This window comes from Trachemys scripta, chromosome 2, assembly GCF_013100865.1.
Source record: "Trachemys scripta elegans isolate TJP31775 chromosome 2, CAS_Tse_1.0, whole genome shotgun sequence".
Lineage (NCBI taxonomy): Eukaryota > Metazoa > Chordata > Testudines > Emydidae > Trachemys > Trachemys scripta.
In genome coordinates this window covers 47849152-47873652 of record NC_048299.1, presented here as the reverse complement: position 1 = coordinate 47873652, position 24501 = coordinate 47849152, and the positions used below count along the sequence as shown (strand labels likewise).

At 41.2% G+C, this 24501-nt stretch overlaps 1 protein-coding gene across 2 annotated transcripts; it reads right to left on the bottom strand.

Moving 5' to 3' along the window:
• Window positions 1-2712: 2712 nt before the first annotated feature.
• Window positions 2713-21996, bottom strand: C1GALT1 (core 1 synthase, glycoprotein-N-acetylgalactosamine 3-beta-galactosyltransferase 1). Of its 2 annotated transcripts, none has more exons than XM_034760509.1 (4): window positions 21720-21996; window positions 13761-14000; window positions 10354-11021; window positions 2713-3899 (listed from the first exon to the last, which is right to left on the bottom strand). In XM_034760509.1, exons 2-4 carry the CDS (start codon window positions 13981-13983, stop codon window positions 3708-3710), a joined length of 1083 nt encoding a protein of 360 aa, XP_034616400.1. In that variant the 5' UTR covers window positions 13984-14000; window positions 21720-21996; the 3' UTR covers window positions 2713-3707. The 2 variants fall into 2 exon arrangements, with proteins under 2 accessions (XP_034616400.1, XP_034616401.1); XM_034760510.1 differs by lacking the exon at window positions 21720-21996 and adding an exon at window positions 15011-15144.
• Window positions 21997-24501: the final 2505 nt, after the last annotated feature.

The window sequence follows — 24501 nt, the reverse complement described above, 5'->3', positions numbered from 1 at the left end:
TGATACTGGAGTTTGACAGAAAAACACAACAGTTTTAGAAAAATTTACAATAAAGTCAAGTCAATACTTCTCAATCAGTGATACTGGAAGGCAAAACCTCCTGTTCTCCTTTCCGGGCATATGTGGTGAAGGGTAGAGACAGAAGCCTTCTTAGCCAGATACTAAATCAGGGGTGGACAAACATTTTGGGCCGAGGGCCACATCTGGGTATGGAAATTGTATGGCAGGCCATGAATGCTCATGGAATTGGGGGTTGGGGTGCAGGAGAGGGTGAGGGCTCTGGGGTGGGGCCAGAAATGAGTTCAGGGTATGGGAGGGGGCTCTGGACTGGGGCAGAGGTGCGGGGGGGGTAGTGAGGGCTCCACCTGGGGGTGCAGGCTCTGGGGTGGGGCTGGGGATAAGGGGTTTGGGGTACAGGAGGGTGCTCTGGGCTGGGACCGAAGGGCTCAGAGGGCAGGAGGGGGATCAGGGCTGGGGATGAGGGGTTTGGGGTGCAGGAGGGTGGAGGGGCTCAGAGGGCAGGAGGGGAATCAGGGCTAGAGCAGGGGGTTGGGGTGCAGGAAGGAGTCCGGGGTGCAGTCTTCGGGCAGTGCTTACCTCAAGCAGGTCCTGGAAGTAGCGGCATGTCCCCTCCTCTGGCTCCTACATGGAGGCCCGGCCAGGTGGCTCTGCACGCTTCCCCGTCCGCAGGCACCGCCCCTGCAGCACCTATTGGCAGCGGTTCCCGGCCAATGGGAGCTGCAGGGGTGGCGCTTGGGACAGGGGCAGCATGTGGAGCCTCCTGGCTGCCCGTATGCATAGGAGCTGGAGAGGGGACATGCCGCTGCTTCTGGGAGCCATGCAGAGCCACAGCATGTGCAGAGTGTGGCAAGCCCCGGACCCCGCTCCCCAGCAGGAGCTCGAGGGCCGGATTAAAATGTCTGAAGGGCTGGATGTGGCCCCCAGGCTGTAGTTTGCCCACCCCTGTACTAAACGCTTTCTGAAGTATCCTTGCTAACACTTTATTGGAGAAGGTTATTTGCATTTCTCAGACACAGTCTACCCAATTCATTACAACATTGGCTGCCTACACCACAAGCTGAGAAGTTCCTTTTTTGTTACAGGTCAATGGGTGACACTGAAGGAGAGTGAGGGAAGAGAAGGGTAGTGAGGAACTATAGATTTACAATTCAGTAGGTCTTTTACATTGGCCGAGTATACAGAATTTAAAATCAAAACCATCAACTTGTTAAATGTAGATTAAATGCACCATCAGCTGTTAAGAAAATCATTTAGCCAAGAATCTGAACAATATATTAATCACTATAGCTGTCAGTGCTTTTATAGCATATTGATTTAGCAATCCTATTGACTGTATCTCATATCTGACCTAATGTTAGTCTAATGAGTGACTCTCACATGGGAATACCTTGCTAAGCTTAACCACCTTCTACAGTTCAGCTGAAACACAAATGATAAATATTCTCCTCTGGACCAGCATCAGCATAGTCTCTCATAAAAAGCACAGCTTTTCAATCATCCAACAGGTTCAAACTTTAAAGAGTTCTAAAGGTCAATTCACAGCACACATGAAAGCTCCCACCCCTTCCAGCCTATGTGTGAGGCAATCCTGCTAGTGAAAAATACTCAAAATATTTAGATTTAAATATGAAATAATTAAACAATCACTATATGGTAACATCAGTGGTACTAGGGAACATAAATATATCCCATGTTCAGACACTGAGGAGCAGCAAACATGGCTATGTTTACTTCACATTCATGAGATACTGTGGTTATTGGCATCATGTCACAAGACAGAACAGAAGAAAATAGATAAGTCAGTCATGATGTTTGTTGGCAAATAATGTTTAGTGTCTCTCAAAGTCAGATAAACTACTCCAGAGTCTCCCAAAACCTCCTAGCAACATCCTCAGGAGAACAGTGGTAACCATTTTAGTAAAGCCATTCACAACCAGTAATATGACCTCATCAAAACACTGGCTAAGGGAAGTAAGGTTTTGGCCACACTCACCAAATATGATGAAGATGAAAACCAGCAAAGAAGTGATAAAGAGGCTTTTGTGAAACTGAGGACCAAAGACAACCAATGTGTCAAGCTAGGCAGAACATAAAATTGGGTTAATGATGTATATACTATATTGATCACAAGAGCAAAAATCTATAGTTGGTGTAACCTCTGATTGCATTTTAATATATTGATAATCTGTGTCACTCTCACAGATAACAAGTGGATCCTTTTTAGCTAATTAGGCATAGAGCTACTCCCCATAGCCAGGTAGTGGATGAAATAAATGCACTTTTTGAAAGGGTTCTTGCATTCAGGTTGGCTTACCTGAATAACTGTGCAACACATTCACAAGACAGACAATAAAGAGCATGTAAAATGACACATGAAAATCTTAAACTGAAGGCAGAGAAAAAAGCCACACTATAAACCAGACAAAACCCTCAGAGAGAGGTGGAACTACATATTGCAGCCAAATAAAATTAAATTTGTAGGGAACATTCAAAAAAATCATAGTAGAGAACCTACACTGTGATTTAAAATAGTACTTTTTTGGGTGCCAGATCACTTCCATAAACAAAGAACCCTCCTCCCCCTTCCCCCCCCACAAAAAAAACCCTACAGTAAAGCAATGTGTAAATTAAATAGAAATAAACTAATAGTAGCACTTGGTGAATCTGGAAATTACTGTACGCTAGTGCATAAACGCCTGGCTGTCTACAACAAGTATTTATTGTATGACTGTAGTGTTATCACACAAACATTTTTTGGCTTACAGAATGAATACAAGGGGAGGAAATTGCACTTATAAGGGGTTTATTTCTATCATGTGTACATTAAAAAGCTTTTGGATGAATTTTGTGCCCATTCAAGCCAGGAGTACACACCAAAAGGCATAGAGTGGGCAGGTATGCAAGTTTCCACACATCTTCAACATACTCCAAGATGTATAGCCTTGCTATTCCTGGGCTTTTCGCCAATTAGCACAAGCCAACTGGGTGGTGGTTTTGTGGAACAGATAGTAGTATCTTGGGGGACGTTTATGATGAGGCCAAGAGTAACAAGTTCATTTCATTTGGGAAGTAATTCAGATTTCGACATTAAATAGGCAGAATATTACTAATTACACCAAATATTTTAAAGTCTGTTTTTAAGGCAGGAGTGGTTTTGAAGACTTTTTTCTCTCTCTTTTCAGCCAAGTTACTTCATGTCAAATTTCTCCAGTATCATCACCATCTCAAAGTGATGAACCTATGTAGCCCAGGATTTCTAACATTAGTACTTATCCAAAATAATGGGAACTGGGGCAAAAAGAAAAATAATGACTAGAAAATACTGTATAATCATGCTTGAGCCTCACCACCATCCATTTGTTTTAATACAATAATATAAACATGAAGAATTTGTAACAAAGCCACCTCAACAGATTTCACAGATCACATAAAAGCTTTAGGGCCTGATTCTGCAGTCCTAACATGTGAAAAGTCCCACTATCCCCACGAATAAGAACTGCACAATGAAACCTGTAGTTTGCAGTCACAGAGGAAGACCCTCAACACAGAACTTTTAAAATTCAAATGAATTACTACTAGCAATTCCAGAGTCCTGTCTGAGCTAGATGTAGTTGCTTTTCACTCCATGATACTTCTTTCAGTGCATTGTTCCACATCTTATTATTGAGTAGAAGTCTGATTCAGTTTCAGGAGCTTTCTGCATCATTATCCATTGCTTTGCTTTTGATTTGCATTTCTAGATTCTTGAGAGAGTCAGGATTGTACCTGTATAGGTAACCATATGGTCGGAGATGATAAATCAAGTATTCCAACTGGTACATAGTTGTGGGATCAACATAGTGGAATGAAATTGCCAGATCAGAGCAGCATCCAGGACCCTAAAAATGGGGGGGGAAACAAACAAAAGACTCAGAGGACATTTCAAAATGTGCTTAAAATGTTAAAAATAATTCTCTCTAAAGTGTAAATAATATATATGTGGCTTCACTTTATCATACAATTCACTTTTATCAATAATTCCCACATTTCAAAGCCTAAATTTTGCAGGAATAGAATACCCAGACCCTGGTATACTATTTTGCTTGATCATCATCTCCAAATGGAAATTAACGATTTTCAAGAATGCTTGATGTGCTTTAGATAGTTTCTGTGACAACATCAGGGGGAGGGATAGCTCAGTGGTTTGAGCATTGGCCCGCTAAACCCAGGCTTGTGAGTTCAATCCTTCAGGGGGCCACTTAGGGATCTGGGACAAAATCAGTACTTGGTCCTCCTAGTGAAGGCAGGGGGCTGGACTCGATGACCTTTCAAGGTCCCTTCCAGTTCTAGGAGATAGATAGATATATTTTTTTTAAATGACGAAGAGCATGTCTGGTGTACAAGAGAGCCAACCAGGGTATAATTTCTAAAACTCACTAATATGTTGTGCAGTAACTGATCTGTGTGGACTCTGCTTCCCAGAATCTTCACCCATGTTTCTCCCCATCCACTTTTCCTTACCTTCAATTTTCCTCACCTATTCTCCAGGACACCTTCAACTTGGTTTCCCATGTTCTAATTCAATTGCAAGTCTCCCTCCTGGCCAGAAATAGCCAAAAGAGCTAAAGGACTTTGTTTAAAGACCTGGTGCTAGCAAGGTACTCTGATAGATTTCTGCTTGGACGCAAATAGTGAGCAACAATGGATAACCCCTCAAATTTCTTAAATCTCTAATTTTTCCACCACACTGTTTAAACTAAAGCTGCTCAATTCCCCCGCCCCCAAATTTGCAATTTCAATTAAATTTTCAAAATTTTGAAGAAAAGAAGTGGATTGTCGTTTCTACAAATTACATCCTACATTTTGACCAGCCTTAGTTCAAACTAGTCAAACTCTCACTGGAAAGACTGTGCACACAAAAAAAAGGTGACACGAAAAACTTGACACAGAAATTTAAAAAAAAAAAATGAATCGAAGCTAGTTAATGAGACCCTAATGTGAGGAAATTACTATCCTTAAACTCAGCATGGGAGCTGAGTATGTAAGCATACTGTAATGGTTACAGAGGGCAAATATAAGGAAGTAGAAACACAGTCTGCCTTTCACTATGGTTAAATGTCAGGGATCTAGAGTTTGAAAGAAACAGGTATTCTTCAAACAATGGAAAACCAGTTCAAGCAGAAAGTAAGCTGCAGCATGTAAAACGTAAAAGGGAATATGAAGAGCAGCTAATGAAAAAAGAAAAGACAAAAATAAGGAATTAAGTATATTAAAAGTAGGACGCCTGTGAGAGAAATAGTAGGTCTACTGGGATAACAGAATAAAAGGGAATAATTAACATGGATAAGAACACAGAAGAGAAACTACATTCTTTCTTTGGATCAGTGCTTACCAGGTGGATTTGGCGATCTGCCTAAAAGAGATACTCTTATCAGATAGAAGATGACATTGTCCAAAATTGAGCTGTCAAAGAGAAAGTTCTGGGACACACTGATAAATTAAATAGTAATGAGTCACCAGGAATGGAAGATACTCATTTATGATTTTTGAAGCAACTTAAGAATGAAGTACTTAAACTGCTCAAAATATGCAAACTCCGATTAAAATCAAATTACTATGCTAGAGGACTGGAATATAGCAAGTTTCATATCTATTATTCTTCATTTTAGGAAAGTGCTAGGGTTGATCCTAAAATTGTTGAGACCCATAAATTTCATTTTCAGATGAACTGGTTGAAATGATAGAGATATGTGCTTGTACATCACCTAGCACAATGGGGTATTGATCCAGGATTAGCCCTTAGGCTATACAATACTACTACGAGTACACCTATCTGAATATGACAGGGGCAAATAAGCATGACATCTGGTCAGGAAATTCTTTAAATATGTCAACAAAGTAATGGATACAGGAGAACATGTGGACTTTCAAAAAAGTTATTTGGACTTTCAAAAAGTCTTTGACAAAGTCCTTCTGAAGAGCCTAGTCAATAAACTAAACTAAGCAAAGCATTGTTATGGATTAGAAAATGGCAAAGAAATAAATCATCAATCTTCAGCCAGGAACGCAGTAGGCTTCCAAAAAAAGGGCAGCATTTATACAGTTGATAAAAAACACCCTGTTATATTAGTTATAACTTACTTCCCTTATAAGCCCTCACGCTTCAGACCATAAGCCAACTACCAGGAGTCAGGGAGAAGCTTCCCTATTGGTAGGTTATTCCATAATTGTCCATTGCTGAAGCATCTGTAATTGGCCACCATTGGAGACGAGATTGGATTAGATATGGTAAAGCAATTCTATTTTTTTTTTTTTTTTTAACTGTAATACTCAGCCTGGAAAGCAGCTAACAGTTTTCCAGATACTATCTTTTAATATTGGATCCTAAATATTATCTGTTTTAATTTGTTGAAGAATGTTAGCACATTTACACCATATTCCATTAATAGCAACTTAAGGGGCGGTCATGCCTTTTTCACGATCATGGCAACAGTTGCCATAAAGAAGACTTTAAAAGACTAAAAACACGATAATCACTGGTTTCCTACCTGCGTGGACCAGGTATTTTAACAAGGGAACTGACTGCCAAGCACTCTAAAGAAATTACATCTAGAAGTAAGTGTGTGTGGGGGGCGGGAGGGGAGGGGAGGAGGAAAGTGTGCCTGTGTTTTTTATATACACCTCTACCCCGATATAACGCTGTCCTTGGGAGCCAAAAAATCTTACCATGTTATAGGTGAAACTGCGTTATATCGAACTTGCTTTGATCCGCCGGAGCAAGCCGTCCTTCCCCCCTCCGGAGCACTGCTTTACCACGTTATATCTGAATTCGTGTTATATCGGATCGTGTTATATCGGGGTAGAGGTGTATCTCCATCCCTCCTGATTTAGAATGTAAATACTTAAAGATACATCATATATGCTATCCGTTCAGAAACTGCTGCAACTACATAAATATTTTAGTTATTACTAAGAAGAAGCTAAACATGTCAAAATATTCACTCCATATGGATATTTACAGAAATAAAGTATAGAATTTATTGACACCTTTCAATCCAAAGCACTTTTCAGGCTGCTTTCATTCACTTGCAACTGAAACACTAAAGTTTAGGCCAGTCCTACACATCATTCACCAGCAGAACTCCAATGTGCATGAAAGACTGGGTCCTTTAACAGTAATTGAGGGAGCATTTAAAGCAAACAAAATAAAATTATCAAGACTAGTTTTTAACCAGAGGTTCAAGCCTAATAAAATTTAGCACTTAGTGATTTAGGGAGAGATTTTCAATAACACAGGAGAGAGTTAGATGTCTCACTCCCCGTTGTGTCTGTGAGAAGTCTCCCCTTATAGTATACAATAGTTTAAAATGGTGTATAAACACACAACTAATTAGTCCTGCTCCCCCTCAGGAGATACGGGTAATATTGCCCCCAATTCTACAAAATGGAGAAATGGAGGCAGAAAAACACAGAAATTTACCCAAGATCTAGTGAGAGCCAGTGGCAGGGCTAATAGTAAGCCTCAGAACCAATCATATGGTCATTCCTACCGATCACGCCGCACCTTTAATTACAAATGCTAACCAGTTCTTTACAAAAAATACTATTAGAAGTTTCACTGTTTTATGGTTAAAATATTGATAATTGAGACCTAGGTTTTATACATAATCCGTGTCTGTCACGGAGGTTGGGGAAGTCATGGATTCCATGTCTTCCTGCACTTCTGTGACTTCTGCAGTGGCCAGTGTGGCTGACCCCAGGTCTGCCCAAGCAGCTGGCACTGGGCCCGGCTGCAGCTTGTTGCTCAGGCAGCCACACTGGCTGCTGTTGGAGGGGGCCAGCCGCACCGGCTGCTGCGCTGGCAGCCGGCCCCAGGGACTGCCTGAGCAGTGGTCCCGAGGGCGGTGGGAGGAGCTGCAGCTGGTGGCACCTGGCAGCGGGCCCCCCCACAAGCAGTGGCCCGAGCAGCAGCAGCAGGCCTCCCCCAGCAGTTGCTGCTGCAGGCCCGCGTGGCTCCCCGCACTCACCCCGAAGATTCAATCATGGGTATTTTTAGTAAAAGTAATGAACAGGTCATGGGCCATGATTTTTTGTTTATTGCCCGTGACCTGTCCATAACTTTTACTAAAAAATACCCATGATTAAATCATAGCCTTACTCATTAGAAATGAATACGTGAGTAATCACAAAGCTGAAGGTAACAGATCTAGTTTCTACACCCAGCTGAGACATTCAGCAGGACTGGCAAAGGACGCAGAACTATTTTGGCAGATATCAGTGAATGCTCCTTTAATTGCAGTTTCATGCATGAAATTCTCTTCCAGATTTATCAAGAGAAAAAAGGATATTAACTTACAACAGTGTTTTGACTCTACAGACTATGTCTAAGATTTCCAAAGGAGGCCGCACCTCCATTCAAAATTTTTTTTAGAGGTTCACAAATGAAAAAAAAAGGTTGAAAACCCCTGAATTACAATGTCTATAAAGATATTTCCCTCACCCTCAACACTATAGGTACCTGACATTTAAACTAAAAATATGCAGATATAGAAAAATTAAAGATGACTAAAACCGGAGTAAACACTCACATTAAAAAAGTTAACTTTTACATGCCAAGCAACTTGCTTCCACAATTTCCACTGCGAGACTATTCCATTGACTTAAATGTAATTATGTGTATGTATTTTATATATTTCACTATCAAAACTAGTTGCAAGTATGTTTCTGAATATCGTTTTTTAAACACACTTCTTAGACACACAGTTTGGACCTATACACACCAACTAGATATGTTCAAAACCAGTTTAGGGGGCAACTGTGTTTAAATAATTGAAAGGGTCCTTCTTAATCAAGGATGGGGACTAAATCAGCTGAGGCTACAGTACTGTACTGAGCTTTGAACAACATACCCACCATCTCTTTTTTAAATATTTGCTTCTTGGAATAAGGACAATGCAAGTTCCAGTGTTATTTTTTGCATCTCATCTTTACTGTCCTATTATATTACTCTAAAAGTACTATCAAGACAGTCTCTTAAAAGTGGGACAGAAGATTTCTTCTATTTACTAAATGGCACATTTTATCACTTGATTATCACAACCATGATACATTTGAACACACCAAGAATGGTTTGGTGGTGTTATGAGACAGGTGGGATTTCAAAAATATTCCGTGTTGGCCTAATCCTGCTCCCAAATGAAATGGGAGTTTCACCACTAACTTCAAGAGGAACTGTTTCAAAAGCACCCAGTGTTAGTGTAATTCCCACTCCATTTACAGATAAAGTTACCACTGCTGTTAGATTTACAAATCTAACTAGTTTTAAGATGGAACTTGATAAATTTATGAACAAGGTTATATGATGGGTTGCCTGTGATAGCATGGACTCAGTGACAGGAGGTCCTTTTCAGTCCTGTGTACCTTACCTTTAGGTTGTTAATAAGGCTCTTGCAGAGATTACACACAAACCATATTTTCTGATATGAGTACCTTCAGCTCTCATTGATTAGAATGAGAGATACAGGTCTCCATGTCTCTGCAAATCAGGTCAACAATAAGGACCTCACATTCAGTTTTAAATTGGTAGAATTTGATTTTAATATATATATATATATATATATATATATATATATATATATAAATATATATAAAAAAAATCAGTTATTGCAATTTAATAAAAGAAGTGCTAAAAAGCCAAATTCCACCACTTGCACTCACTGCAAACTTCTCATGTTCCCCTCAACTTTGACAGGCAAATAGTATCCTCTAAAATTACAAAAGGAAATCCATTGTAGGGATTCTCAAACTAGCATGGAACACACCTTAAATTTTCTCAGGGACCACATATTCCTTCCCATTATGATTGCATAATAAGTTGCAACTACAGTAATTGTCGACATGGAAAGGTAACATTGGGAACAATATTTACGTATTTTAGCTGCCTTTTAATGTGATTTAGCAACAGGAAACAAGAAGAGGCCAACATCCTGTGATAAACCAGTTCTCCATACAGCACAAGAGTTATATAGAAGAGACCTACTAGAGGATCCAGTCCATCTTTTACAACATTAGAACAGTAAAAGTAATTTCAGATTAACTTATTCTCATGGAACACTAGGTACGGTACTTGCTTTCAAGTTTTAATTTATAAATGGAATATATAATGATTCCACCCTTAAATCTGTCTAAGGCACCCACAACAAAATCATTTTATTTTCCCAGAACATTTTAATAATGGACAGTTAAATAGCCTATAATCACTGTATATATAAAAAGATAACTTCAGAAATGTACTTCATACAATGAACACAGCCTTTCTTAAAAAAAAAACACAAAAAAAAAAACATAACTTACCTCTATTGGAGGATAATAATTATAATTCCAGTACCAAAATGTTCTAGGTAGATATCCTCTGATTAAGTGATGTTCTGGCACAAAGGGATGAAAAGTTTCTTTACCACTTGTGTCCCTTGAATCTCCAGCTTCTACATTAATATTCTCCATGCATTTTCCGAGTGCTAGGTCTTCAATAGAAGAGCTATGAGAACATTTGTTGGTTTTAAATGCATTAACAAATCTCCTTAGAGCTTCTTTGCTCAGTACATATCCTGCTCCTCCACTCATGTAGCCCTGTTTCACATAAGGCTTAAACCTTCTTCCAAAGTATATTGGTTGTTCAGGATTGTATTTTGAAAGAAGCCATCTCAAGTTGTCCAGTATAACATATGTGTCATCATCTGCTTTCATAAACCAATCAGCATCGTCAATATAATGGTCATGTACATACTGGAAGGCTTTAATAGTTTTCCAGTACAGTTGGTCCCTGCCTTCTTTGGTTTCTAGTCCCACAGCTGGAAAGTCTTTATTCTCCTCAGAGCTCATAAATAGTATTTTATTGCAACGCTGGGCCCAAGTTGCCTTAACATGCTTGGCTTTTTTCTCTAGATTCTGAGGCCCAGTCATCACCCAACAAAGTATTTTCACCTTCTGATACAGTCCTTCTGCAATATTTTTGTTCTCATCTAAAGGGGGAAAGGGCGGGGGGGAAATTCCATGATACGTTAGCAAACACACTAAGTAGTAACACAAATGGAAAAGTACAATATAAAAGATTCAGCAATGCTTAAGAAAAAATAAGTTGTTAGCCATTAAGAAAGTGCAGAGAGATGAATGGGAAGAAGTCCAGTATAGATGCGCATCAGATGAGGCTTCTGTTTTGGACAACTTTTTTCTGTCATATTTAATATAAGACAAGTCATGTACAGCCCGATTTACATTACCTGAAATTTGGTGACCAACATTTGTCTTTTATTTTCTTCAGTCAGCAAGACCAAAATTAAATTCAGGAATGAAAAAATTTAAATTATTTTCAAATACTTAGTTTTACAAAAGAAGTAAAAGGGATACTATTAAGATCTTCTCACAAAAAAACCAAACATGGTTTTACAAAACCTTACATGAATTTTAAAAAATTTAACTCAATTTTATTTAAAAGAATTCTCTGGTAGACTTACGAAGCTAATGAAAACCTTTTAAAAAACTGACTAAATGTAAAAATTTGAAGCCAGTCAGTCTATTTTTTTTTTTCTAACAGTCCATGCTAAGTAAAAAAATATTTATGGTGAAGAGCAAATTAGATTTTTTTTAAATGTTTAGTTTTAATACCTAAAGTGTTAATAATTACAAATTTATTTTAAAATAACTCATCAACTATGGAAACTGGTTTTCAAGTTAAAAGCAGCAAGTATGCCAGAAAAGGCAACTTGTCACCAGAAACCAAATTAAATCTTTATTTACTGAAAGGAGACAAGAAATAGGTTCTGCAATACTGTGATAAAAATCGTTATTGCTGTATCTGAAATACTTTTCATTTCCAGATACACTGACAACTTAATCAGATAAAAGTCTACACCTATTTAAGGTTTAAATAGGTTTCAGGTTTAAAAACTCATGCACCAATACTGCAACTGGACCCAAGTAGATGCACCACTGTGCGTACCTAGGCGTGGTCTACACTACAATTAGTTCAACTCAAGCCAGCTTACGTTGACCTAACTATGTAAGTGTCTACACTGCCCCTCTATGCCGACTTAATAACTCTACCTCCACGAGAGGCATAAAATCAATGTAATTAGGTCAATGCAGTGTCAGGGTAGACGCAGCGTTGCTTTCATCAACTGTTACTAGCTTTCAGAGGCCATCCCACAATGACTCACACTGACAGTACAATCGGTACAAGAACTCCTGTTGAGGACACGCAACACTGACACAAGGAGCTTAATGTGGACACACAAAATCAATTTAATTACTGCAGCAGCTGAATGATGATGTAATTTAGGCTACATAATTCTGTAGTGCAGACATGCCCATAGTGTCCCCACTGCCTTCAAAAGACTACATGTAAGTCTATGAGATTCAGGTTCAGATCAGAGTGCAGGATGCGGACCTAAAAATGTTTGTTTACCTTTATACAAGATCAGGCCAATTTTCCTTACAATAATTTACTATAATAGTGTGTACATTTCAGAGAACAAACAGGTTTGTATGTGTTTTGCAGTTTAAATATATTTAGTTTTAAGTTACTCATTAGTGGCCTGGCTCTGCAAACCCTAACATAAGTAAGTAGCTTACTTACATAAGTAGTGCCATTGCAGACAAGATTTAGGCTCTAAATGTTACAGTTAATCATTCTGACAAAATATATCCACTGTAAGAAAAAAAGTGCATGGAATTGCAAATAAATATGGTTATTTGTTTTGAGTGCCTGAGAACAACAAAATTAAAGTAGATAGAATTAATTTGTTTCTGAATGAATATGGCTTTGGATTGCCAATTATCCTTTTCATCACCAATTGGCCAGTATGTATTTTTTGGTTATGAGATTAAGTCATTTAATTCCCCGATGAAAGTCAGACCACCCCAGCCTCACGCCATTATATAAGCTGCCTGTGTTAAAATGAAACGGGGCGGGGGGGGACGACAACCTCCCCTTGAAGATCTAGTAGGTAGAGCAAAGGGCTAAAAGCTAGGAATCTTTAGCTCTATTTTCTTTTCTGTCACAGATCTGTACAACCTTGAGCAAGTCATTTAACTTTTCTATGCATCAGTTTTAATACCTCAAAAATAGGTATTTATCTGCCTCACAGGGCTGAGGTGGTTTAGTTAATGTTTGTGAAACACTCTGAACTTACACAGAACTTTATTTATATAATGATGTTATATACTACATGCTTCAGACAACCAATGTCTATAGCATTTTTCCCCTTCCAAAATGTAGACCGCTTGACTGATCAGGTTTAAAGAATAGTGGGCTACTTTTAAAGTTTCACTTTTATTTGAAAAGCTTAATCACAAATTATAGATGCTGCTAAATTAGCTTAAGTAAAACTAAAAAGCAATCTAGCTGCCTATGAAGTACTGTGACTGTGTCAAATGAGCAGAAAAAAATCTCGGTTGTAGTTTACCACTTAAGAAGCTCCAGGAGCCAAACTTTAAACCGCTACCTCCATTTCCAAGTCTGGATGCAACTGTTGAAAAGTATTGTGCTCTCTGAAAAAATCACACTTATTAGAAAATGCAAGTTAGTAAAGAAAAAACAATCATTCAATGCCTTAGGAGGGGAAACCTACGTGATTTTATATTGTGTGTGCACATGTAATAAGAAAAACTTGTGTATAAATACCTAGCAATGAAGAAAGAAAAATGTCAAATTGGAACATAATGTTCCCTCTCCTTTTACATTGTACAAAACAAAAAAATACCTTGATGCTGCCCAGCATCAGCATTGAAGTTCATTTGTCCTTCCAGCTGATCACTTCCAGTTTCTTCTGAGTGTTCACCATGGGGATCATTGTGAAGAATATTAGGTTGGATCTCAACCTGTTTTTCCAACACTATGCTAAATAGCATGTAACATGTGAAAAATCCTATTGTTGATCCAAATGTGAAGGTTAGAAGATTCAGCAAAAATTTAGAAGAGGCCATTTCCTGAAGGCAATATGCTGTCAAGAAAGAAAGTAACATTAAGTTTTTCTAAGCTAAGTAAGGGACATATAGGGGAGTGTGAAAAAGAAGTCAAATGGCAAACCCAGGGCCTGATTCTAGAACCCTCATTCATGCAGAACTCCCATTACTTGAACTAGAGTTCTGGGTGACTAAGAGCAGCAAGATTAGAACCAATATTTATTCCTTTGTATATAAAGGAATACGAAGTGGAAGCATTTTATATAAACATAGAAGAGGATATTTGAAAGACAAAAAAGTAGTGTGTGTAGAGACACACATCCCCTTTTATTTACATTTTTCCCCAACTGCTCCTAACAAGTTTGCATATTACAAGAGTTAAGGACACAAGCAGTAATAATAATCATAAAAAAAAGTCAAACAGATAGAAAAAAAAAAAAAATCTAAAAATACTCCCAATCCTAGAATGAACTAGATCTTATCTGTGCATTTTTCTATCAATGTCTTGTCCCCCCACCCCTCCAAGAAACAGATAGATGTGGGATGTCCTGAAAGTCACCAAATCCAGGCTCTGATGGGACAATGGGTACGTCTTCGCTACCTGCCGTCCATCTATCGGGGATTGATTTATCGTGTCTTGTCTAGACATGATAAATTGATCCCTGAACGCACTCCCCATCGACTCTGGAACTCCACCAGGGCAAGAGGTGGAAGCGAAGTCGACGGGGGGAGACGCAGCCATCAATCCCACGCCGTGAGGATGGGAGGTAAGTCGATCTAAGATATGTCGACTTCAGCTATGCTATTCACGTAGCTGAAATTGCGTATCTTAGATCGATCTCCCCCCCACCCCCACTCCAGTGTAGAGCAGCCCAATGAAAAATAAACTCTAAAGTCAAGGAGCCCACCCTGAGAAAAACCCTGTTTTCCGCTTTCTCATATTTTAAATAGAGGGTTGTTAGCTTGAGACAGTATGCATAGGGAGAGAAGCAATCTCTCAAAAAGCCAGTAAACCACAAAATGAGTTTTTATAAGACAAAACCAACACCTTAAAGCTTCTGCTGAAATTCAGCTAGTAGATTTACACGTGCTTAATTCTTTGCAGGATTGACTTGAATATCAAATTCTTTATGAAAAGAGTTTTTAAAGTCTAAAAAACCCATTGGGACATGACATTTATATGCAGACATAACTAGAATTCCTAAAACCAAGCAAGAGAGATTATTTTTATTCACAAATAATTGTATTACCACATACAGTAGTTCCCATTAAAATTAGTGCATAGGATTTAGATACAATCAACAGGAGGTTAAACCTAAATATGTTCTAGAGAAGTGCTTCTCAAAAAGCCAGTCTGCTGCTTGTTCAGGGAAAGCCCCTGGCAGTCCGGACCGGTTTGTTTACCGGCCGCGTCCACAGGTTCGGCCGATCGCGGCTTCCACTGGCTGTGGTTCGCCGCTCCAGGCCAATGAGGGCTGCGGGAAGGGCGGCCAGCACATCCCTCAGCCCGCGCCGCTTCCCACAGCCGCCACTGGCCTGGAGCGGTGAACTGCGGCCATTGGGAGCCGTGATCAGCCGAACCTGCAAACGTGGCAGGTAAACAAACCGGCCCGGACCGCCAGGGACTTTCCCTGAACAAGCGGCGGCCCGACTTTGAGAAGCACTGTTAGAAATCCTTGTACATACATGTAAGTGTAGAATTTCAGTGTAAAATATTGTTTGAGTATTGTTCTGCTTTTTGGGATCTGTAAAGGCACCCTGAAAGATTTCCTTACTCCCTTCCTCCAGACTTGAATCTCCCACCCACACACACACCATTTCTTAGAAATATGGTTTTCTGGTTTTGCTACATGCTTGAGAATTTCTTGGATGACCCAAATGTGCAAGTCAATCTTAACAGCTCTTAATTCACAGTCAAACCTTTAAAAAAGATTTTTCTCCCAAATGTGAGTTCTAGGTATTTAAAAACTCAAACACACACAATGGAGGGGGAATAGGGGACACAGAGTGACTAGCATGAGGAAGGCATTGCAGGGAATAGAAACAGAGAGGATGGAAAGGTGGCATGCAGAGAGCTTGTGATGGGGTATGGAGGAATGCAAGGAGCCCCTATTGTGTGCAATAAGCTTAGTGTACAGAACCACAATTTATGGACCCCCCTAGTTTTTTTAAGAAATTAACCTTAGATTTGACTTCACTTCAAACTAAGGAAAATTTTAAATGTGTTATAGTCTCATTCCAATCTGTAAGGATGAGCAACTCACTTCCAAGCAAAGGTAGAACTCTGTACAGCAAATGCGTGGCATCAAGCAACGCCCCAGCAAGGGTGGTTCTATGTCACATTTTTTACATTACAGAAAAGCAGCATTTAAAATGATTGTTCTGTTGTCTGCAATACATTTGATCTACAGAAGGGCTATAATTACTCTTTGTACACAATCTATTAGAGAAGCAGAATGCAGAATGGTTCTTGAGGCCAAATCCTGACCTGATTCTGCAAAAACTTTCACAACTATTATTGTTATTATTTGCATTACTAGTGCCTGGGTGTCTAGTTATGGACCATGACGCCACCGCGATTTGCTGTATTTGTATAGCACACAAAGACACTGCGTGCCCCAAAAAGCTTACAATTGGAGGAGTCCCATTGACATCATTGAGTTTACGCATGTGTATAAAGTTAGGCACGGGTGCAACTCCTGGAAGGATTGGGGGTCTATGTGAGCCATTTACTATGATTTTGTACAAGCAACTTCAACTCCTTGTATCTTGGTCAACTAGATGGGAAAACAGAGTTCTAAAAAAAATAAAAAACACTAAACATCAGATTCTACACCAGGAGCTAAAATTTTTGTAAGAACGAACAACTGTACACAACAGCCTGCCATTTTTTTCCCAAAAAAGGCCTATGAGAAATTAATCTTAGAATTCAGACAAATGAACATAAAAGATATATTAGAAAAAGCTAATAAAATAATATTTCTTCTGTGAATGCAAACTATAAGTTATTAGTCATACGGGGTGGCACTATTTCCCAGCTTCCAGAACCAGCAATTTACACCACTTAAAAAATGTAGCGTGATAGAAACAAAGTATGTTTTATACTTTTGTTTTTTTACTGGGTTCCTGCCAAACTAATTGGACAGCTACTTGAAGTATCACAAACTTCAAGGCTGTATTGGTCATTAACTGCTACGAAAGAAGTGAAACTGAAAACAAAAATACATTTGCAGTGCACAACTTGAGATGAATTAGAAAAAAAAAATTCTATTAAGCTTATAACTGCAATGAGGACCTCTGAGTTGGGGATTTCCTAACTGTTAATGATTAGCTGGAACATTAACTCCAACTCACCACAGCAGTCATTAATCCCTAGACTATATTCTATGCCTCCACCATTATAGCTTTAATACTTATTTATTGCTTCAGATCATGAAACAAGCATTTTAATTATTAAAATTAATATATATATATAATTATTAAAATTCACACACATTATATATATATACACACACACACACACACACACACAAAACTATGCTGAAATTACTCCAAATTGCAATATATTACTATATTTTAAATCAAGTGATTATGGAGCCTTTATACACAAACTACAGCAGGAGTTCCCCAACTGAGGGCCACACTGATCATTCTGCAGAAGTTTGACAGCTGCACCAAATTTGCATATCATAGCACTGACTGCAGCTGCTCTCATCTGTAATACGGAAAAGTATGATGTCGAGATCATAAGTCCCAACATATGATGCTTATTCTGATTAAGGCAGCCTTCACTTGGATCAAGGTAGAGTACTATACTGGGAACTATTTTTACTAGCATATCTCCACCTTAAATATCAGGATGGTACAAGCCAAATTATAGTATCCCCTGTGACTTACAGCTGTGAAAAGACGATGACTTGATTTATAGTGCTACTATTAGAATCTGATCTGTTATTAATCTCAACACAGAAGGCAAAAGGAGTTGAGCTAAATGCCCTCTAATAATCAAACTTATAGGATTTACACAAATAAACTGTAACACTGCAACTGTTCATTGTGTTAAAATATTTGCTATAGTGCTTCTTTCTGGATGGCCTCCATCTGCTACCAGAGAGCACCTCAAAACTGGCAAGACAGACAATGTCAGGATAAAGTGTGGCCTCCAAAACTCAGGTCTTAAAAAAAAAAAAAAAAAAAAAAAAAAAAAAGTTCATAGTCATATGGAACAACTGCAGGCCTTCACAAAAGAACACACACTTCACCTCTTGCACACTTAATATTAGTTGCCTCTTTACCATGCAATTTAAGTGTTCTGTTTTAACAATCATTGTTAATTTTACTTGCGGGAGCACTATATAATTTCTGAATGATTTTTTGTAATTTTTAAACTATTTTAGTATTAAGTTACGGTCAAATATTTAAGTGGAATATTAAGAACTCTATGTTTGGCATCAGTAAGTGCCTTAAAAGAAAAATGTCATAAAATACATTTTCCGCTACTTAATGTTTCCAATATATGTTTTTCTGAAAAATATCAATTATGCCTGGAAACCACCAGTGTATATTTTGGCAGTATTCCAGAAGAGTAAAAGTATTATTTTGGGGGGACAACATTTGAAAACTTCAGCAATGGAGCCCCCATGCTTGATATACATTTTAAAATATCCTCCCAACCATTTAAATAGTTTGTTGTATATTAATTCTGATGATACTAAACAGTCTTAGAGAAATTAATGTATAGGAGACTGTTTATGCATATTTATAGGCTATATTTTGGAATTTATTTTTATATAATGTTAAGATGTGAAGTGAGTGAAAAATGTTTTTACTTGCCAGCAAAACAAAAGGAAGAAGTGTTTTTTAAACACTTTTTTTGCATTACATTACAGTATCTGTCCAGAGCAGATCAAATTATATAAAAAAAAAGATCAGCTCTCAGATACTTAATAACCAGTCCTCACACCCATATTCTTTATTTAATTACTTCTCTACAAAATGATTTATTCAGATAGTCATTAAGAAGTAGAACCATGCCAAGACAAGTGCAGAATCTGTGGAGTAGCAAAAGTCTACAGTTTGCACCCACTAGTGCTACCTTACTACTTGTTCTTCTTTAAAACAGACAAGAATTAAAGGGTTGGTAAACTACGGTGGCCTAAGGCCATATTCAATTTTGTACCTCATTACAACTTTAGGAACATTCCTGCAAATACTTATACACACACATAATTTTACTCATGCGAGCAGTCCCATTCAAGTCAATGGGACTGACTGCCTCCTTAGTGTTTTAAAAGTGTTGTCACAGTTTAAAGGAAGACTGTCACCTTAAATTTGGTCCAAAACTTAAGTTGTGTAAAGAAGAGCTTTTATAAAACCCCCAATCCATAAAAATTTACAGAATTTATTCAAATTTTGGAAAAATATTTTTAAGAACAGAGGCATTCTCCTGCCTTGTTTGAAACCCAAACATAATAGCACTATGGTGATACATAATATGGCTGCCGCCCTGAAACATGTTCTACACAGCCATACCCGTCAACAGAACTCTGTGAAGGTTTTGGACTCTGCCCACGCAAAACATGATTGAGGCCTGTAAGCAAAATACAAGATAATTAACTGACTTCCTTGCTCTGAACTGAAAGAAATATAAGAACTAAAAGAAGAATATAAAAAGTCACAAGTAATCTGGATTTTTAAAATTGTCATTCATGCTCGTGGCTATTTCCTTTGTATTATTTTGTGTATTTTTAATTTATAGCATAGGTACCTTGAGCCTAGATATTTTATAAAGGCATATATTTACATTTTAAAACAAGTAAAATTTAAGTGTTACTAGCAATAGTTAAAAGATTGTCTTAAGTTGACTTTGTCCATTTAATTAAATGGAAACACATTACATACACAACTAGGTTCTCTCTAGGGTTAATTCTGCCGCATGTAGTGTAGTTAAAAAAAAACAAAACAAAAAAAAACTAAGATAAATACTCCTTAAGAGTTGTATACTTCAGAATGAAATTGATCAATACTGCCATGCTGCTAACACCAAGCATGACAAACAGAATGATCTCATTTTTAAGTAAAGATTTGATAAAATGTAGTTAGGTTTTGTATTAACAAAATCTCATTATTTTAAGAAACTACAGTATTGTATACATAGAAATATAATATATTAAAATGAAAAACAACACATCAAAACAAGCAATTCAACCATGTGTGTTCACTCATTAATAGGGCCCTACCAAATTCACGGCCATGAAAAACGCATCATGGACTGTGAAAACTGGTCTTTTGTGTGCTTTCCCACTATAATATACAGATTTCATGGGGGAGATTAGTGTTTCTCAAATTGGGGGTCCTGACCCAAAAGGGAGTTGTGTGTGTGGGGGGCATCACAAGGTTATTTTAGGTGGGGTTGCAGTATTGCTTCCCATACTTCTGCACTGCCTTCAGAACTGGGCAGCCGGAGAGTGGCAGCTATTGTCCAGTAGCCCAGCTCTGAAGGCAGGGCCCCACCAGCAGAGGGCGAAAGTAAGGATGTTAATACCATACCACGTCACCTTTCCTTCTGCACTGCTGCTTTTGGAACTGGGCGGCCGGAGAGTGGTGGCTGCTGACTGAGAGCCCAGCTCTGCAGGCAGAAGTAAGGGTAGGAATACCATATCATGCCATCCTTACTTCTGCGCTGCTGCAGGCGACAGTGCTGCCTTCAGAGCTGGGCTCCTGGCCAGCATCCGCCACTCTCCAACTGTGTAGCTCTGAAGGAAGTATTGCTGCCAGCAACAGCGCAGAAGTAAGGGTAGCAGTACTGCAACCCTCCCTACAATAAGCTTGTAACCATCTCACATGTCCTTTTTTGGTCAGGATCCCTACAATTACACCACTATTAAATTACAGGTTTAAATAGCTGAAATCATGAAATTTATGATTTTGAAAATCGTGTGACTGTGAAATTGACCAAAATGGACCATAAATTTGGTAGGGTCCTACTCATTAACTCACAAAATTTGTTCATCTGCAATGGGTCTCATCAGTGTGAATCAATGAGTTTCAGCTGATAATGAAGAAAATTTTACTTAGAAAATTTATCAGACTATTTTTTCCTAAGGAAATGTTGGTATCTGAACAAAAATACATTCATAGCTAGTATAAATACAAAGAATTAGAATTAAGTAATTCTGAGACACATTTATTTTAAAATTGCTTTCAAAACCTAAAACTATGGAAATAAAAAGCCTATAGCCATCCATAACATAATCCCATTTTTAGAGGAAAAATCTTAGTAGAAACCTCTCTTCCACCGGGCAAAAATCTGGCACCCTTCTCTTAGCAATAAATTCACCTCCCCATAAATGCCTAATGCTGTTTCACTGAACTTGATCAATGCTAAGGGCTGGGACTCCCAGCCAGGAGGGATCTGGGCTGGGCCTGCGGGACGGGACTCTGCCGGCTCTAGGGGGATTCCCTTCCCCGCCCTCCTCGCACAGGCGCTGAGGAGCGAAGACGGGAAACAGCCTCTGGCCCGCCGGAGAGGGGCGAGCCAGGCACCTGCTCGCTAGCAGGGGTCTGTGCCTGCCCGCGCCATGCCCGGCGTCTAGCCGGCTGCCTGGGTTACAGACACCGCCTGAGCCCCCGCTGCCGCTGACAGGGGCCTCCCCGGGCTCTGCCCCGACAGCCCCGCTGGACAGACCAACCCCCCCCCCCCCGCCGCCATTGCTAGGCCGATACCGACCCCGACCCCGGGACGGCTCCCCGCTTACCGGCTCGGCCCTGCGCACGCAGCGCGGGTCCCGGCTCTCAGGCGCCCGTTAGCTAGAAGCAGGAGGCGGGGAGGGGAAGCAGCCGGCGGAGCCGCTGCCCTCAGGCCCCGGCACCATGGCGCCGGCCCAGCGCGCACTGAGCAAGCCCGCAGCGCGCTGGAGCCTCGCCGCTCCTCACGTCACCGCCGCGCGGCCCGAAGGGGGGCTGCAGCCTGGTCGCGCTCACTAGGCAGCGAGCGGCCGGGGCCGGGCTGGAGGCGGCGCGGTGAGCTGCAGAGACCGGCCCCTTGCAGGCCCCTTCCGCGCGCCGCTGAGCCAACGAACGGCAAGAGCCCGCGGGCCGCCCCCAGCTCCGCCCGCCCCGCCGTCCCCGGGCAGGGCAAGGCAGAGGGGAGGGGGCGAGACCGCCCTGCCCCGCGCGCCTGTCACGTAGCTGCTCTGACTGGGGGCCTCGAGCTACAGCAAGTGCCTCAGCCTGACGGGCTGGAGTAAAGAGCCCCAGGCTTGGTTCAGATCGGGCTGGTCTCCTTCCCTCCAGCCCCATGTAGCTTCTGTGGCACAGCAGTAGCAGAGGATTAATGGGGCTATTGGCCCGGCCACCACGCGGCCTCTTAGCCTCCCTCAGCTGCCTTCAGCTAGAGTTGATTCAGGCAACTGGTGGCACAGTCTTGTGGACTAGAGCCGGAGTGGGACTCTCAGCTGGGCCACTGCTCTGGGCAAGGCTATGTGCCTCAGATTCCCCATGAGTAAAATGGGAATAATGAGGAAGGGCCTTCTTTGTAAATAGCTTTGGGACCTCAAGGTGAAAACTCTTAAGCAGAGATGAAAGTAAACCGGTGGGGATTTAAAGGGCCCGGGGCTCCTGCAACTGCAGGGAGCCCTGGGCCTTTTAAATAACCGCCGGAGCCCTGTTGCCGCTGCCCCAGGGTAGCGGCGGCAGGGCTCCGGTAGTGATTTAAAGGGCCCGGGGCTCTGGCCGCTGTGGGGAGCCCTGGGCCCTTTAAAGCGCCGCCCGAATCCCGTTGCCAGAGCTCCGGCGGCGCTTTAAAGGGCCCAGGGCTCTCTACAATGGCAGGAGCCCCGGGCCCTTTAAATCCGCACCCAAGCCCTGCCGCCCTGGGGTAGCGGCGGCAGGGCTCCCACTGTGATTTAAAGGGCCCAGAGCTCCGTGGCGGCCAGATCCCCAGGCCCTTTAATTCGCCCCTGAGCCACAGGGCTCCCAGCTGCCTCTGCAGCTGGTAGCTCTGGGGTGATTTAAAGGCCCTGGGGCTCCCGCCACCCCACCCTTCCCTGCCCCCGCCCCCGGCAGGGAGTGCGGCCGGGGAGGGCGCTGAGCCCGGCCACGGGCCCGCTCTCCCCGACTGGCTGGAGTGCCGAGGGGAGGGCGGCGAGCCCGCCGTGGCTCCGCTGACAGCCGGAGCACCGGGAGGAGGGCGGAGAGCCCGGCCGGGGCTCCGCTCTCCCCGGCGGCCGGAGCGCCACGGGGAGGGTGGCGAGCCCAGTTGCAGCCCCGCTGTAGGGCCAGAGCGCTGCACCGCGCTGCCGCCCTCCAGGTGCCGCCCCAAGCACGTGCTTGGGGGGCTGGCGCCTGGAGCCGGCCCTGCCCAGGGCCTTTAAATCTTGAAAGGTCCCGCCTCTTCTGCTTGAAGCCACGCCTCTTCCAGTTGAGGCCACGCTCCCACTCAGGACTCTGGCGTACCAGTAAGTCCTTTAAGTTACTTTCACCCCTGAGTTTAAGGGGGAAGGAATTTGGGAGGGTAGAGGTAGGGGAACTGGGAAAATGAGAGTATCACGTTTCTTTTGACATTTAAATGATTTCAGAGTGTAAAACACATTTTGAAGCAAAACTCTTAAATATCCCCTCCCCTCTACCCTGCAACCATATTTGGAATTGAAATCCTCTAGAAATTTCTACTTCTTGTTGTACTTTGCTGTTGCCTTCTCTTTTTAACTAGCTGCATTGTCTACCTAGACTACAGGTAGGGTCACCGCTGGATGATTGGGGGCTAAGCAGTCTCCACTCATTCATTCTGCTCATTTCAATATATTGGTCTAAAGTTCCCACACTTCAAAAACTAACACTATGCCTCTGTAGAATACAGTTGCTATGTAACTGCACCTTCAGAGATTATTGCCATGTTTGATATATTTCAGACAAACAATCCTTCATTCCTTATCTGATTGTGTTAATTCCATGTATCTATTTAACAACTATGATGTTATTCTGTAGAACGCCTTGGTTTTGAAAAGCTGAATGAGCAGATAATATAGCTATACATTATGTACATTTCACATGATAATGTGATCAAAGGATAAAGCTCTTACAAATAGAGCAGATAGCTTGTGTGGTTTTGTTAGCGCAGCTTGGTGGAATTGAGATTTTATTTTTATGACGGGCCTAGACTGCTGAATGAATTTGCAAACAAAGACTGATTATTAACACGTAGAGGGTCACACGATTTTTGCTTCTGTAGACTGAGCACGTTGTACAAATCAAGGGCTAGACTACACTAGAAGCGCTACATCAGCGCATCTGTGCCATATCTGGTGATGCAGATGGGAGAAAGCTCTCCTTGTATGCCCCCCACCCCATTACCCTCTGTTGAAGGGACTCCCTGCAACTTTCCCACCCCTTCTTTCATGCCAGGGGCTCAGTCCCCTTTCCCCACTGTGTGTGTCTAGTTGCCTCCCTGTAATCAGGTGTGGACTCACTCCTGCAGCACCTCCTGCTGGTCGTACCGGGAATTAGCTCACCAGCCTCTGAAGCGCCCTATGCAGGCCG